This window comes from Panthera uncia (genome assembly GCF_023721935.1).
Source record: "Panthera uncia isolate 11264 chromosome C1 unlocalized genomic scaffold, Puncia_PCG_1.0 HiC_scaffold_4, whole genome shotgun sequence".
NCBI lineage: Eukaryota > Metazoa > Chordata > Mammalia > Carnivora > Felidae > Panthera > Panthera uncia.
In genome coordinates, this window is record NW_026057585.1 from 40,995,394 (window position 1) to 41,009,692 (window position 14,299).

Genomic DNA, 14,299 nt, shown 5'->3' on the forward strand with positions numbered 1-14,299 from the left:
CTTTCCATTACCTATGTTGCTGCCACTGCATGTACTGTACCAAGCTGTGCTGTTTGTTTGCTCCCTCCCTACAACGTGAGCTCCTTGAGATTAGGGAGCCTCATCTTTCATCTTTGTATGATGAGGCCCATCATTTTGCTGATATAGAGCAGAAACTCAATAAAAATCAAATGAATTAATGAAAATTACCCAAAGGAGTATATAGCTAATGGGAAACTTTAATATAGCAGTGAGAGAATATTTTTATCATTAGGGAATTGTATACAGCCCCCTGGAAGTCTGTAGATCCCCTGGCCTAGGCTATTTTTTCCCTCTACCTCTAAACTAAGCCATTGTTTGAGATCAATATGTGGTCCAGGTACTCTATCCAACCCACAAAGAAAATCTCAAAAGCACTAGGTTCCTTCAGATGTACCCAGAATCACATTCTCAAACACTTGCTCATTGTTGCCCTTGGCTCTCTGAAATACTTTTGGTAATGCTCATAAAAAAGATACCCACGATATGCCTTCTTAGTAAAAGATACAGTGTGTATTTCAAAATTGATGTGCTTTGGGTGGGTATGGCAGTGTTCAGAATGGTTCACATACTTTTATGGCTTCAAATTGTTTCCTGTTTTGAAGTTATTATGGAATTGCAAATAATTGGCAGAAACATGCTGAGGCACACAGAGGACTATTTCACCAATATTCATTTGATGTCTTATTATTTTGTCTTTGTTTTCAGACATCAATAGCTAGATATACAGGAACAAAGTAAAATAGAAAATTGGGGCATTTATTCAAATAATTATGGCAAGCTCTTCCCCCACCCACAATACTCCCACCTTCTCTCCTTACTACATATCTGTATACACTTTAAAAATTTTTTTTTCAACGTTTTTTATTTATTTTTGGGACAGAGAGAGACAGAGCATGAACAGGGGAGGGGCAGAGAGAGAGGGAGACACAGAATCGGAAACAGGCTCCAGGCTCCGAGCCATCAGCCCAGAGCCTGACGCGGGGCTCGAACTCACGGACCGCGAGATCGTGACCTGGCTGAAGTCGGACGCTTAACCGACTGCACCACCCAGGCGCCCCATGCATAGTAAGCCTTTTGTAGAGGTTTGGTCTGGTTAAATGAAGAAAATGTTTTGTTCTAGTTCAACATTACTTAGAGCATTTTTGTAGTGAAAAGGTTTATGTAATTAAGTAGTGTGAGGAATAAGCTTAAGAATCCCCCAGGCTTACACCAATGGGTTAACAAGGTATAAAGAAGTACAAAGCCATAGGATGTTCATACTCGAGTTTGGGTAAACAAAATAGGGAGGTGCAAAGGCACCCAATACATAGGTATATGAAATAAGTAAGATTAGGTATTCCGGGTGGATGTGACCCCCAATTTAGTACTATAGCAGAAAGCTGCTTTCACAGGAGGGAAGGACCAAGTTAGGTAAACAGGTAAATTGGGCTATAGACTCCTGTGCTGCAGATGAAGCAGCCCAAAGTGGAGATGATTAATAAAAGAAAAAGTGCCTTGTTATTTCCTACCTGTCTAATCCCCTAAGCTAGCTAAGATAAACAGGTTATTTGTCCTACCTGTCTCATCCCCTAGGCTAGCTAAGATAAACAGAGGTGGTGCCTCATGTCTGCTGTAAACAACCTTCTGCTCGACTGCCTGGCACCAATATTTTGTTTTGTATGAACCCAAACCCCTAACCCTGAATATCTTCAAGACTCCCTTTCCTTCATGTCCACAAGTTAATGTTCACAGATTCATTGTCTCTTTGTGCACGTCTATTGCCATGTTTTTAAGCCTTCTGATCCTAATAAAAAATGGGGCAAGGACCCTTATTTGGGGCTCTTATCTTTTCAAGGCATTAGCCATCTCTCGCTTTTCCTCCTGCATCCCGCTCTTTTGCTGGCCAAAAGAGAACTTTAGACTTAGAGTCTATGACAAAGTAGGTTCATTGTTAGCACACAATGCCTACATTTCTTCAACATCAGAAAGATATCCCATTGTTTTGTAAATGCATTTGAGGCTCTCTTGGAAAGTGGCCCAATGTCTCTCTTCCTTTACTCTCTCATCCTGAATGGTCTGGACTTTGAAAATACAGGTTTTAGGCCAGGAGAGTGCCAAAAGGTCCCTTAATAACTGCATGCCCTCATGGGAGAAAGAGCTGTGGCAAACATGTGTCTGTGTCCAGAGCAGAGCTCTGATGTTTCAGTTAGGGCAGAGCACAGGCTTGGTGGTCAGATGGAAACATATTTCTTTATGTGAACCCAGCCTAGCTGATTAGCTACCTTTTTCATTTTAGAAACTCAGTAGTTTAGAAACTACTCAGTTTAGAAACTACTCAGTTTAGAAACTGAGTTTCAGTTAAGAAACTCAGTCAAATCTCATCTGAGTTTTCTTAATCTAATCTAATGATTTTTGATAACCATGATAGTCAATTTTCTGCTATAGACTGTATGTTGGTGTCCCCTCCAAATCTATGTTAAATCCTAGGGCCCAATGTGATGGTATTAAGAGGTGGGGCTTTGGAAGGTGATTATATTACAAGGGTGGGACCGTTATGAATAGGATTGGCGGCCTTTTAAAAGAGGCCCCAGAGAGCTCCCTCACCCCTTCTGCCATGTGAGGTTACAAGGAAAAGATAGCTGTCTATGAGTCAGGATGCAGGCCTTCATCAGACATCAAATCTGCCAGGGCCTTGGTCTTGGGCTTCCCAGCCTCCAGAACTGTGAGAAATGAGTTTCTGTTGTTTATAAGCCACCCGACTATGGTATTTTGTCATAGTGACCTGATGGGACTAACTCAAGTTCAAAGTTCAATCTCCAATGTCAGGGCTATTCTCCCACCTGGAGGGTTTTCTTCACCTTTCCTCCAGTCCACTGCTGTTGATCCTGGAGGTCACCCTTTCCACCTCCATCCAGGCCTTGCTTTGGAGTCTCCTGTGGGTCCTCCTGATACATTTTCCTTTGCCCACCTCTGACTAGCACCCAGCCTTTCCTTTCAGGCATCCCTCGTACACTGGCTACCCAGAAACATTCAGAATTTTTCCAGGCCTACAGCAGCCCAGAGAAATGGCCTTTCAGTAGATGTACCCCTTTACCCCTGACCCCTTGCTCACATTTGTGAGGTTATTTGCTTTTGAAAGGACCAGTGAAAAACAAGGCACAAAAAACTATTTTCTCCTCTAAGATTTTCCAAATGCAAAGTCTAGAGTTTCATATACCTGCTTAACATAACCCCTTCCTAAATTAGTCCTAGGGTGGTGGTTCTCAAAGTGTGGCCCACAGATGTTGGGGGGTCCTCTATTTTCTTTTTTTAAAAATTTTAATTCAAGTATAGTGAACATACAGTGTTATATTAGTTTCAGGTGTACAATATAGTGATTCAAACACTTCCATACAACACCTGGTGCTCATCCGAACAAGTGCCCTCCTTAATCCCCATCACCTATTTCGCCCTTCCTCCCACCCATCTCCCCTCTGGTAACCATCAGTTTGTTCTCTATAGTTAGAGTCTGTTTCTTGGTTTCTCTCTCTCTCTCTCTCTCTCTCTCTCTCTCCCTTTTCATTTGCTCATTTGTTTTGCTTCTTAAATTCCACAGATGACTGAAATCATTTGGTGTTTGTCTTTCTCTGACTTATTTTGCTTAGCATAAAGCTCTCTAGCTCCAACCATGTTGTTGCAATTGCAAATAGCAAGATTTCATTCTTTTTTGTCTGAATAGTATTCCATGGTGTGTGCTAGTGTATATACACTACAACTTATTCTTTTTTACTTTTTATCAGAGAGAGAGAGAAGAGAGAGAGAGTTCGAGCGGGAGAGAGGGGCAAAGGAGAGAGAGAGAGAGAGAGAGAGAGAGAGAGAGAGAGAGAGAGAGAGAATCTTAAGCAGGCTCCACACTCAGCATGGAGCCAGACATGGGGTTCAACCCATGACCCTGGGATCATGACCTAAGCCAAAATCAAGAGCCAGAGGCTTAACCAACTGTGTCACTTAGGTGCCCCTACAGCTCATCTTCTTTATTCATTCATCTATTGATGGACACTTGGGCTGCTTCCATAATTTGGCTATTGTAAGTAATGCTGCAATAAATATAGGGGTGCATGTATCTCTTTGAATTAGTGTTTTTGTATATTTTAGACAGTCCCTTATTTCCATTACAACACTTACAGGCTATTGCTTTTCACTAACGGTACAGAAGCAATTGTTACAAAACCACAGCATGCATCAAGACAGCTGCATTCAATTCTACTAGATCTATATTCATCACCATGAACTCACAGTAAAGTAAAAGGAAGAAAACGCCAGTGTTACCTAAAAATGTCCTTGATGAAGCAGTATAAAAGACTCATTTCATTTAATTTCAGCCCTTAAGTACATGTCATTTTAATATTTTGTGTGAAGTTTACACAAGGCACTTTAGCACACGTAGGTTAATGGTTTTCTTGAGGAGAAACATTATGATTGTTTGAGTTGCTTAACTAGTTGATTTTTAAGCTAAAAACCATTTTTTATCTTCTGGAAGATGGACTAGCAGATAAACTATGGGTTTTCACACTTGAGTATATGGCAGACATTTTCTTCTTCTTCTTCTTCTTCTTCTTCTTCTTCTTCTTCTTCTTTTTAATGTTTATTTATTTTTGAGAGAGACAGAGTACAAGTGGGGAAGGGAGAGAGAGAGAGGGAGACACAGAATCTGAAACAGGTTCCAGGCTCTGAGCTGTCAGCACAGAGCCCCATGCAGGGCTCGAACTCATGAATTGTGAGATCATGACCTGAGCTGAAGTTGGATGCCTACCCAACTGAGCCACCCAGGTGCCCTGGCAGACATTTTCTTGAAAAGAAATAAAATCAGCCTGTCACCTCAAGGACAGCAATTGGCAGCATTTGTTGCCAGTGATAAAACCCAAGCTTTCAAGCCCCAGATCCATCACTTATTAGTATATTATTTACCTTTCTAGCATCTTACCTGCAACATCAGGATGGTGATAATCCATACCCCATACAGGGTACAATCATTAAATAAGATAACATTATTTGTACAGTGCCTAGTGTGTGTTAAGTGCTCAATGAATGCTGGCTTCTCTTACAGCTGCATCAAGTTACAACAATCAGTTTTGCTTTTCAGTTTTTTTTTTTTATTTTTTTTTATTTTTTATTTTTTATTTTTTTTAAATTTTTTTTTTCAACGTTTTTTATTTATTTTGGGACAGAGAGAGACAGAGCATGAACGGGGGAGGGGCAGAGAGAGAGGGAGACACAGAATCGGAAACAGGCTCCAGGCTCCGAGCCATCAGCCCAGAGCCTGACGCGGGGCTCGAACTCACGGACCGCGAGATCGTGACCTGGCTGAAGTCGGACGCTTAACCGACTGCGCCACCCAGGCGCCCCTACTTTTCAGTTTTAATTTAACCAATTATGTGCATCAATATGAAACATGTTTCATCTGGGGTCCAAGTATTTTCTAAAGATTAAATTAATTCAAAATTCTTTGATAACACGGCAACAATGAAATGACATCAGAGCTATAGTGAAATAATGGCAGGGCATTAAAATATTGAGTTTTAAGCAAAAATTCTCATTTCTACAGTTTTCCATAAGGACATAAAGAGGACTAGTTTGCACAAGGTTAAAAATACACAAAATAACACTGAATATTATAAAAGTACCTCCCAAAGCTTACTACTTGAAAAGCAGTTTGTCAGTACTAATGCTAAGGTACACAAAGCCATCTGGGTCCTCGACATCCTGAAAGTTAAAGCCACAGAATGATGTCTTGACCATTATGCCATTAGTATCACATCTCGCCTGTAAAATCAGATGATTTTCCAAATTGAAGCACTTCTACCAAGGCTTTGGATAGGAATTAATGGGAATTCAGGTTATGACACATTTTGGGCATAGGCAGGCTATGAAAAGCACAGAAGGGAAAAGGAGGCCAAGATAGATTGGATAATAGCAAGATAATGATCAAGAGATTAAAAAAAAATAAAGAGAGAGAGAGAGAGAGAGAGAGAGAGAGAGAAAGGAAAAAAATGTACCAAAAAGGTTGTGAAAACTGTAGGAGCCTGTTAGTGGGACATAATGAGGCTCTTTAAGGGATATTTTTATATTATCCAACGAATTTTCCGTTTTCAGCAATGAATGAGCCCCAGTCTTGTACATAATGTACATTGGCATGGTTTTTATGTCTTGTGTGTGAACTACCAAAGTCCATCGAACCTTTTTCAATCCTTCTGATCACTGGCCTGATCCTGTGAGATACCTTATCTATCCTGTGGAAGGTATTTCTTTATGAACAGCTACTGAGCTGTCTTCCTCATGAACAAAGGTAATAGTCACACAACATTCAAAGGGCTAAGTAGATCCATCCTTGGCCACTTTTCCTTTTGGTCCAGACAGTACACGTTCCCTGAATACGTTTTCCACTCAGATGGTGGTCGGTGCTATTAACTGCCCCGACTGAAAACTATTTTGCAAATGAATATGAAATTGCTCAGAGGTGGGGGAAGTTGGTGTTGCTTGTTTTGGGTGAGAGGGTAGCAGCTACAATGGAGTCAGGGCGTCGATTAGGCTCATAATTAACCTGAAAACTGTCCTGCCAGCAACAGCTACAGCAGCAGCAGCAGCAACCTGCCTGTCAGTTCCAGTCCAAGAATTCCAACTGCTATTTCAGTTGTTATGGAAACTGGCCACACTGGTTCTTAAAGAATTCATTATTCCAACAAATATTTGCTTTCCTAAATCATTACAGGGTATCTAAATGAGTGATGCAGACACACACGATGGAGGAGCACACAGGAAGAAGCTGGTGATTAGAGATGTCACAGGGCTACAAGTTAAACCTGACCTTGGGGCATGATTAACTGGGGGAGAAGACATTTCAAGTGACAGGACTGGCAAAAGCAAGGGAAGTGGGGTTGGAGCCACAGACTCACATGGGGTTGGAGTGGGAGATGGGAAGGCACATTGAGGCCAGTGGGGAGAAAGCTTTGAAGGTCAGTCTGAAGAATTTGGACCTCTCTATAGACAAAAAGGGACTAGGATACTTTAAAGCAGGGGAGCAGTGCTTTAGGAATATTAATTTTTATCTGCAGACGAACAGCAAAGTTGTCAACCTGGTTTTTGGCTAATATTTCAATCCCACTTGTCTTGGTAGATGTCAAGACAATAATTTGAAAAGTGAAAAATTCAACCTCATCTTCTCATATAGGGAATACCACACTTATTTCACTGAAACCAATGGACTCTTGTTTATTAAGACTCATCAAAACTGTTATGGGTGTGTCTATGACATCCTGAGTATTTTTACGAGCTTCAAATTGACCTGCAATAATACAGCCCCCAAATACCACTCTGCCATCTGTCAAGGAAGTGTTTAGAACTAAAGACTTAATTTTCAAGCAGAGTCCTAAATGCCCTAGAAGAACAATCATTTTTCCTCATACCACAGTGGTTTTTGCACCTTCTACTGCCTAAACAGTAACCTGAAATCTTTAATAGAATAGTAACTGAGAAGTAAGATAAAATATGGGAGAGTTGGTTAATATAAGAAAAACCTTTCTTCAGAGCAGCAGTTTTTAGACTGCAGTCTGTGGACGCTTGGGGGTTTCAAGCTTTGCATGATGCCAAAGATTTTATATTGTGCTATTTGATTTTCTGAAGGGCACAGGACTTAGGTAAGCCAAGGTCTTTAGTTATACCTAGACAGATAGAAGTAATATTTGAAAATATATTTCGAAATTTAATTGCGAGTGCTAAACCACTGGTAACTCTGGAATAATATTATTGCCAGAGAAAATAACAACAATCACAAAACATGCTGTACTATTTTTAGAAGTTGTTTTTGGATCACATTATTAAAGACACAGATTTCTATGTGATAATAAAGGCTCATTCTTTGGATACTGAACATCAGGGTTAAGAGTCTCTCCTCTTCCTAATTTGGCCCCTAAGATAAAAGCTGAATATAACTCATTGTGTATGGCCTTGATGGCGAGAAAAGTGATTAAAGTTTATGTGGAAAGGGTAATTTTCTTTGCTATTAGGAGGATGAGTTTCTCTTCAGTAAGGAGTAGAAATAATTTACTTTTACTTTTTGAAAAGAATGTAAAAAGTGTGGCAAGAGTTCATCCAGTGCCCATGGTTAAGGTCAACAAGAGGCAAGCAGGTCAGAAACAGAACTCAGGTTGGGCTCAAGAATTCTCACTGCTTAAGACACGCACTTCCTCCTCCTCTCACCTCTGTTAATCCCTTCGGTTGCGTTGCCCGCTCTCCTCCTTCAGTTCCCTGCTTAAATATCACTTCTGTAGGAAAGCCTTGCCTGATCACTCTGATCACCCACTTCTACCCCAGACACTCAATCCAGGCTGTTCTGTCTCCTTAAGTTTGTGATAATAAGTTGATTAGTTCTTCTTTTCACCTAGGATGGAAGCTCTGTGATCCCTCACTGCCCAGAATGGGTCTAGGCCTCAGTATATATGCGATGGAGGACTGAATGAGGGAGACAGTCCAGGGTAACAACCCACACAACTGTGTGGTGGAATGGGGCGAGCCCTGGGATGGGAAACTGCAGCCCTAGTCTCCTCTCTGCCACCAGTTGGTTGAATGACCTTAATCAAACCTCTTAAATCCTCTGGGACTCAGTTTCCTTATCTGACAATGAGGGAGACTTAGTGAGAGATTTCCAAGGAAACATTCCAACTTTAGGGTGCAAGATTCTAAGTTTATATGATTATATTTCTTGGGTGCCGATAACTATTCTTTTTCCTACCCATTGAAGATGTGTGGACCTTTTCATTATTTCTGAATATGAATAGAAAAATTTTTTTAAATGAAAAGGTAGGTGTATTAACTTTTCTAAAGACTTGAATACTTAGAGGGAAAAGTACTAGCTTTTGGGAGGTGCTTTGACAATATTTGGTGCTATTCTGGGCAATTATAACTGTTGCTCAAATAGTCCCATTGATTTCCATGGGGAAAACTGAATAGCCGGTTCTCACACTCATTAGCTATGTGAGCTTGGACCAGTCCCTTTACCTTTCTGAGTCTCAGTGTCTTTATCTGTATAACAGATATGTAATAGAGATAGACCACCAACCTATAGGATTGTGGAAGGATTAAGTGAGATGAACTGGAACACAGTACGTGCTTAGAAAATGCTGGTGAATTTTATCCCACAATTAATTTACCAACGACGTTCACAGTATGAGGCATAAAATAAATGAAATTTTCTTACCATTAGCTAAACGGAATGCAGGGTATGGTTACTGAAATATATTTGAATATGTGGTTACGGATATATTTCGTTTAGTGAGCAGTGGCTCATTGTTCAAACAGAAAATGTATGTGCTAGATTTTAGCATATGACTTCTTCATACTCATGGGATTATAAGGTATTTTATTACTGAGGAACTAAAATCAGGAGTCTGACATTCCTTAGAGTCTTACTTTGTCTATTCTGTAAGGATACAAAGCCAAAAACAATATAAAACTGCATAAATGAAAGCAACAATCCAGAAGCCTCGAGGGTATTTCCTAACTGAAAAAGGGGCAGAATTCAAAGCAGAATAAGAAATGGACAGTTTTTTTCTCTACCAAGTTGTTTATTAGCAACTGCATTAGAAAACTTGAGAGCTGTTACTCACCAATCATGAAAATAATTTTACACTTTCTCAAATCTTCCATGAAACCTTTAAAGTAAGAATAATTTAAGTTACTGGCAAGTAAAACTGTTTTGAAATACTGGTTTTACTTATGTTGTGTAAAAACCAAAATCTTGTAGCTTTATTTGATAAGAAGCCTTAAGTTCAGTAAATGTGTTAATAGGTCATAAATTATAGGCACCAATGACCATTTCAACCTTATTCCCAGACCCTGGTAACATAATTTCATTTTAACACAAACTATCAATTTTTGGTGGCAAAACTGATAAGCCATTAAATAGCATGACTTACAAAGAAAGATAATTTTTAAAATTATTTTAAAATGTTCTTAAGTATCTCAGTTTTGTGTTATTTTACATTTTTCTTAACATTTGCTGATCTCTTTTAATAAAGAGGGGTTAAAGCACAAATGGGGAGTCTGGAAGATAATATTTTAAATACAGTTCCTATTTATAGAAAATAATACTATTTTCCATTTAAGGTAGTAATATAAAATTTCCTTCTAAAATAAATCTATTTAAATAATAATAGTGAGTCAATTTAGAGAAAAATATTAAGTCAATAATATCTAGCATAGGTCATATAGAGGTGAAACAAAAATCCCAGAGATGGTGAGAGTGAGGATTGAATTTTGGGAACCACTACTTTATTTTTTCTCCAAGTTTTTATTTAAATTCCTGTTAGTTAACATACAGTTTAACATTAGTTTCAGGTGTAGAATTTAGTGATTCAACACTTAAATACAACACCTAGTGCTCATCACAATAAGTGTCCTCACTCATCTAGCCATCCCCCCACCTACTTCCCTCCATTAACCCTCAGTTTGTTCTCCATCATTAAGAGTCTGTTTCTTGGTTTGCCTCTCTTTCCCTATCCCATGCTTGTTTGTTAAATTCCACATATGAGTGAAATCATATGGTATTTGTCTTTCTATGACTTATTTCACTTACTATCATACATTCTAGCTCCATCCATGTCATTGCAAATGGCAAGATTTCATTCTTTTTGATGACTGGGTAATATTCGTGTGTGTGTACGTGTGTGTGTATCACATCTTCTCTATCCATTCATCAGTTGCTGAACATTTGGGCTCTTTCCATAATTTGGCTATTGTTGATAATGCAGCTATAAACATTGGGATGCAGGTATCCCTTCAAATCAGTATTTTTCTATCCTTTGGGTAAATACCTAGTAGTACAATTGCTGGATCATAGGGTAATTCTATTTTTAACTTTTTGAGGAACGACAATACTGTTTTCCAGAGTGGATGCACCAGTTTGCATTCACCCCAACAGTGTGGGACCGAGGAGCCACCACTTTGAAACAGAGGGATAATTAGGAATTTTTGGCAAAGTGCAAAACCCTCCAGAGTTTGTGGAGCCCTAAAAGATTGTCAGTTGTCATGTGGTGTAGTAGCTGGCCATGAAGGATGGGTAGACAATAGCTACACTTTTGATACTATTCTCAACTGACTAGACCTAGGCGAGTGACTTCCTCTCCCTTGTACTTCAGTTTCTCCATCTGTAGGGTAAAGGTGTCAGACCCAACGATCTCTAATGTCTCTTTCGGTTCAAATACCTGTGATTCTGTGGTTCCCGTAAATAAATGGGCCACAGGAGGAAATGGTCCCCTTTGTCCCTTGGCCAAAATTATGATGTGATTATTGTTGCATGTTTCAGGTTTCTAAAGTAACCCAAAATTCGAAGAGGCCTTGGGTAAGAGTGAGGTTATTTGAAGAGATGACCACAGCCCCAAACTTGAATTGGGAATGGCTCTGTGAGCTCAGGGTCTCTGGCCTCAGAAAGTGCCAATGGTTATTGCTTGAGCCTGGAAGCAGGGGGTCCTGAAACTAAAAAAAAAATGTTTAGAGTGAGGACCTGAGGACAGAAGAAACAGCAGAACTACCCACGAATGTTTCAGAGAAGAGCAGAAACAAATTCACCCTGGCTTTAAGACCACAGGGCTTTAGTTATGGAGATCAGGCTGCCTGCTGAGCTGTGCCAGGGCAGGGTCACAGAGTTTGGGGGCAGAAGTAGATTAGCTCAGGATGCTCTGCAGTTGACTGTGGGAGTCTGCACAGGCCAGTAAGGGAGGTATTGCTGTATTCTAGAGACCATCTTGAGCAAATGATGGTGAAAAGCTAAAGAAGTAGGCTCTAGAGGGGGTCAGAGGATGCCACCATGTTCAAGTCAATCCTTAGATTGGCTAATTTCTTTTAATTTTTTTAAACATTTATTAATTTTTGAGAGAAAGAGTACACAGTGTGAGTGGGGGAGGGGCAGAGAGAGGGAGAGAGAGAGGGAGACACAGAATCCGAAACAGGCTCTAGGCTCTGAGTTGTCAGCACAGAGCCTGACGCGGGGCTCGAACTCAAGAATGGTGAGATCATGACCTGAGTTGAAGATGGACGCTTAACTGACTGAGCCACCCAGTCGCCCCAAGACTGGCTAATTTCTGAGCAGCTTAGTTTAACACCCCCAGGGGTGGTGGTGGGTGTGTGGGAGCAGGCTGATTCCACAAAGAACTTTCAGAAGAGTTTCTTTGATGTGCTTAGACAAAGGCCAGACAGAGATTCTAAACCAGTGAGGAGGGTGGGTGTGGAGTGTTATGAACTATGGCTAACAAGAACTAACATTTAAAGTCAAGTTTTTAGAGCACCATGCTGGACAAACAAAACAGATCTGAGACTGGATGCTTCCCTTAGTTGGGCAGATGTGACTGCAGATGGAGCAACTGAAGACGATTTTGAATATTTTATTATTCTTAATTTAACCCTTATGCTAAGGGAGCTACTTTTCAAACTGTAATATACACCGAAGAGACAGTAATATATTAGAATATAGGACATTGTGATTTTTCACTTCATGGAAAATAACACGTGAAGTTTTGAAGTAAAGATTCTAGAGTTCAAAGGTATTTGATGTTTTTGTTGGAACCCCAGGCCCCTGAGCTGTGTGTTTCAGACCCTTGGCTGTGGAAGTTCCTGGAGCTACCCCCACCTTGAGGGGAGACCCAGGATGGAGGGGCCAGACTGGGTGGAGCCAGCCCTAAATTCCCAGTCTAGGTGTAACTCAGGGCTCTTTTCCTGGTTCTGGAGGCAGCTGCTTTTGCTCTTGCTCTGGGTGTGAGTTGACTAAAATGATGGGCAGAATGTGGTTACCTTGAGAGATAGTACAAAGTTTTTATTTCCTATCTTGGTGATAAAACTGCAGTTTTTACACTTAAAATTAACAGATAGGAGCCTTACACTTTATATTTTATGTAGATGATAAGTACTTTTGAAAGTGAGATCACTCCCCTGACAGTTATCCAACTTGCTTTTCAGTAAAATTGGGATGCTTTTTTTATATACACAAGGCTACCTTCCTGCTGGAATCCACTACTAGCTGAGGAAAGGCCCAATTCTGAAGAGAAAATGGGACATGAAGAATTGGGTTTGGGAACAGGAGGGGAAGGAGACAGGGGAGCTAAAATCAGAGGAAAGATGTGAATTTGGGGTTTGGGGAACCATCTGGTTTTCACACTAAGGAATAAAATTTTTTGTTCTTTCTAATCAAAGAGATGCTGCAGTCTCTACAGAATAGTCCACAGTGACTGGAAAAATCCTATGTTATCTGGAGCTTTCTATTAAAGGCACATACATTGGTGCTTTTAACTCATGGACCAGATGGTCATCTCATGTTCTCTAGACTTCCAGCTTCCTTTTATGAAGCTAAGCAACAACTGTTTCTTTTTTTAAATTCCTGTCCAGTTAACGCACAAGGTTATATTGGTTTCAGGTGAACAATATAATGATTCAACAATTCTATACAAAGCTGAGCAACTTTTAATCTATTTGCTATCTAAGAAAGCGACTATGGTTGTTATTGGGTATGGTTGTACCTATGATGGAACATTCATGCAGTGTAGTCATTACAAGTTAAGGTTATGGAGAGTTTGTAATGACTTGGGAACATGCTTATGTTATGATATACACAAAAAGAATGGAGATAATTATTTGTATATACACATGTATTCTCAACTATATAAAAACAGGTACATAGCCAACCCACTGGGATAAAATACACTAGAATATTAACCATGATTATTTAGAGGTCATAAGGTTTTAGATAGCTCATATTTTCTACCTTGAAAACATTTCCACATGGAATACATATTAATTTTATAGCCAGGAAAAAGGGAAACTTTATTAGGCAATCAATCAATCCCTGTCCAGTTGGGACTGAGTTGATTATTTGCACTTGGCTCATGTTTATGTGCCTTTCCTCATGAATCACCATGATGTCATTTGGTGACTGAGATTTTCACATACTGCTATGGCCATTATCATTAAATGACACTTTATCTATTACCTCATGCTCATGGATCAGTGTAGGATTAGAGCTGGGGTTATTTGGAAAGCCGGATCACTTACTTGCATGTGCTCACAGTCAATACAAACATATTTCCATGAACCATAGTTACAGCAACATTTATTACTGAGTGGACATGTTAGAAGGTACTTTACCTAGGACAATCATGAGCCTTATCTCTTTTGGACAATCTCAAATTCACATAATTTTAGCTATTTTCAGACAGTGAAGGCTGAATTTGCTAGTTGTTATGAGACTTTTAACATGACAACAGTTACAAAGCAGGAT

At 39.8% G+C, this 14,299-nt stretch overlaps 1 protein-coding gene across 1 annotated transcript in view; it reads right to left on the reverse strand.

Moving 5' to 3' along the window:
* AK5 (adenylate kinase 5) overlaps nucleotides 1–14,299 on the reverse strand; it is a 260,907-nt gene that overhangs the window by 58,018 nt on the left and 188,590 nt on the right. The window contains exon 10 of the mRNA XM_049616985.1: nucleotides 9,642–9,686. Coding sequence (XP_049472942.1) covers nucleotides 9,642–9,686 — 45 coding nt within the window. The remainder of the gene's footprint in view (nucleotides 1–9,641; nucleotides 9,687–14,299) is intronic.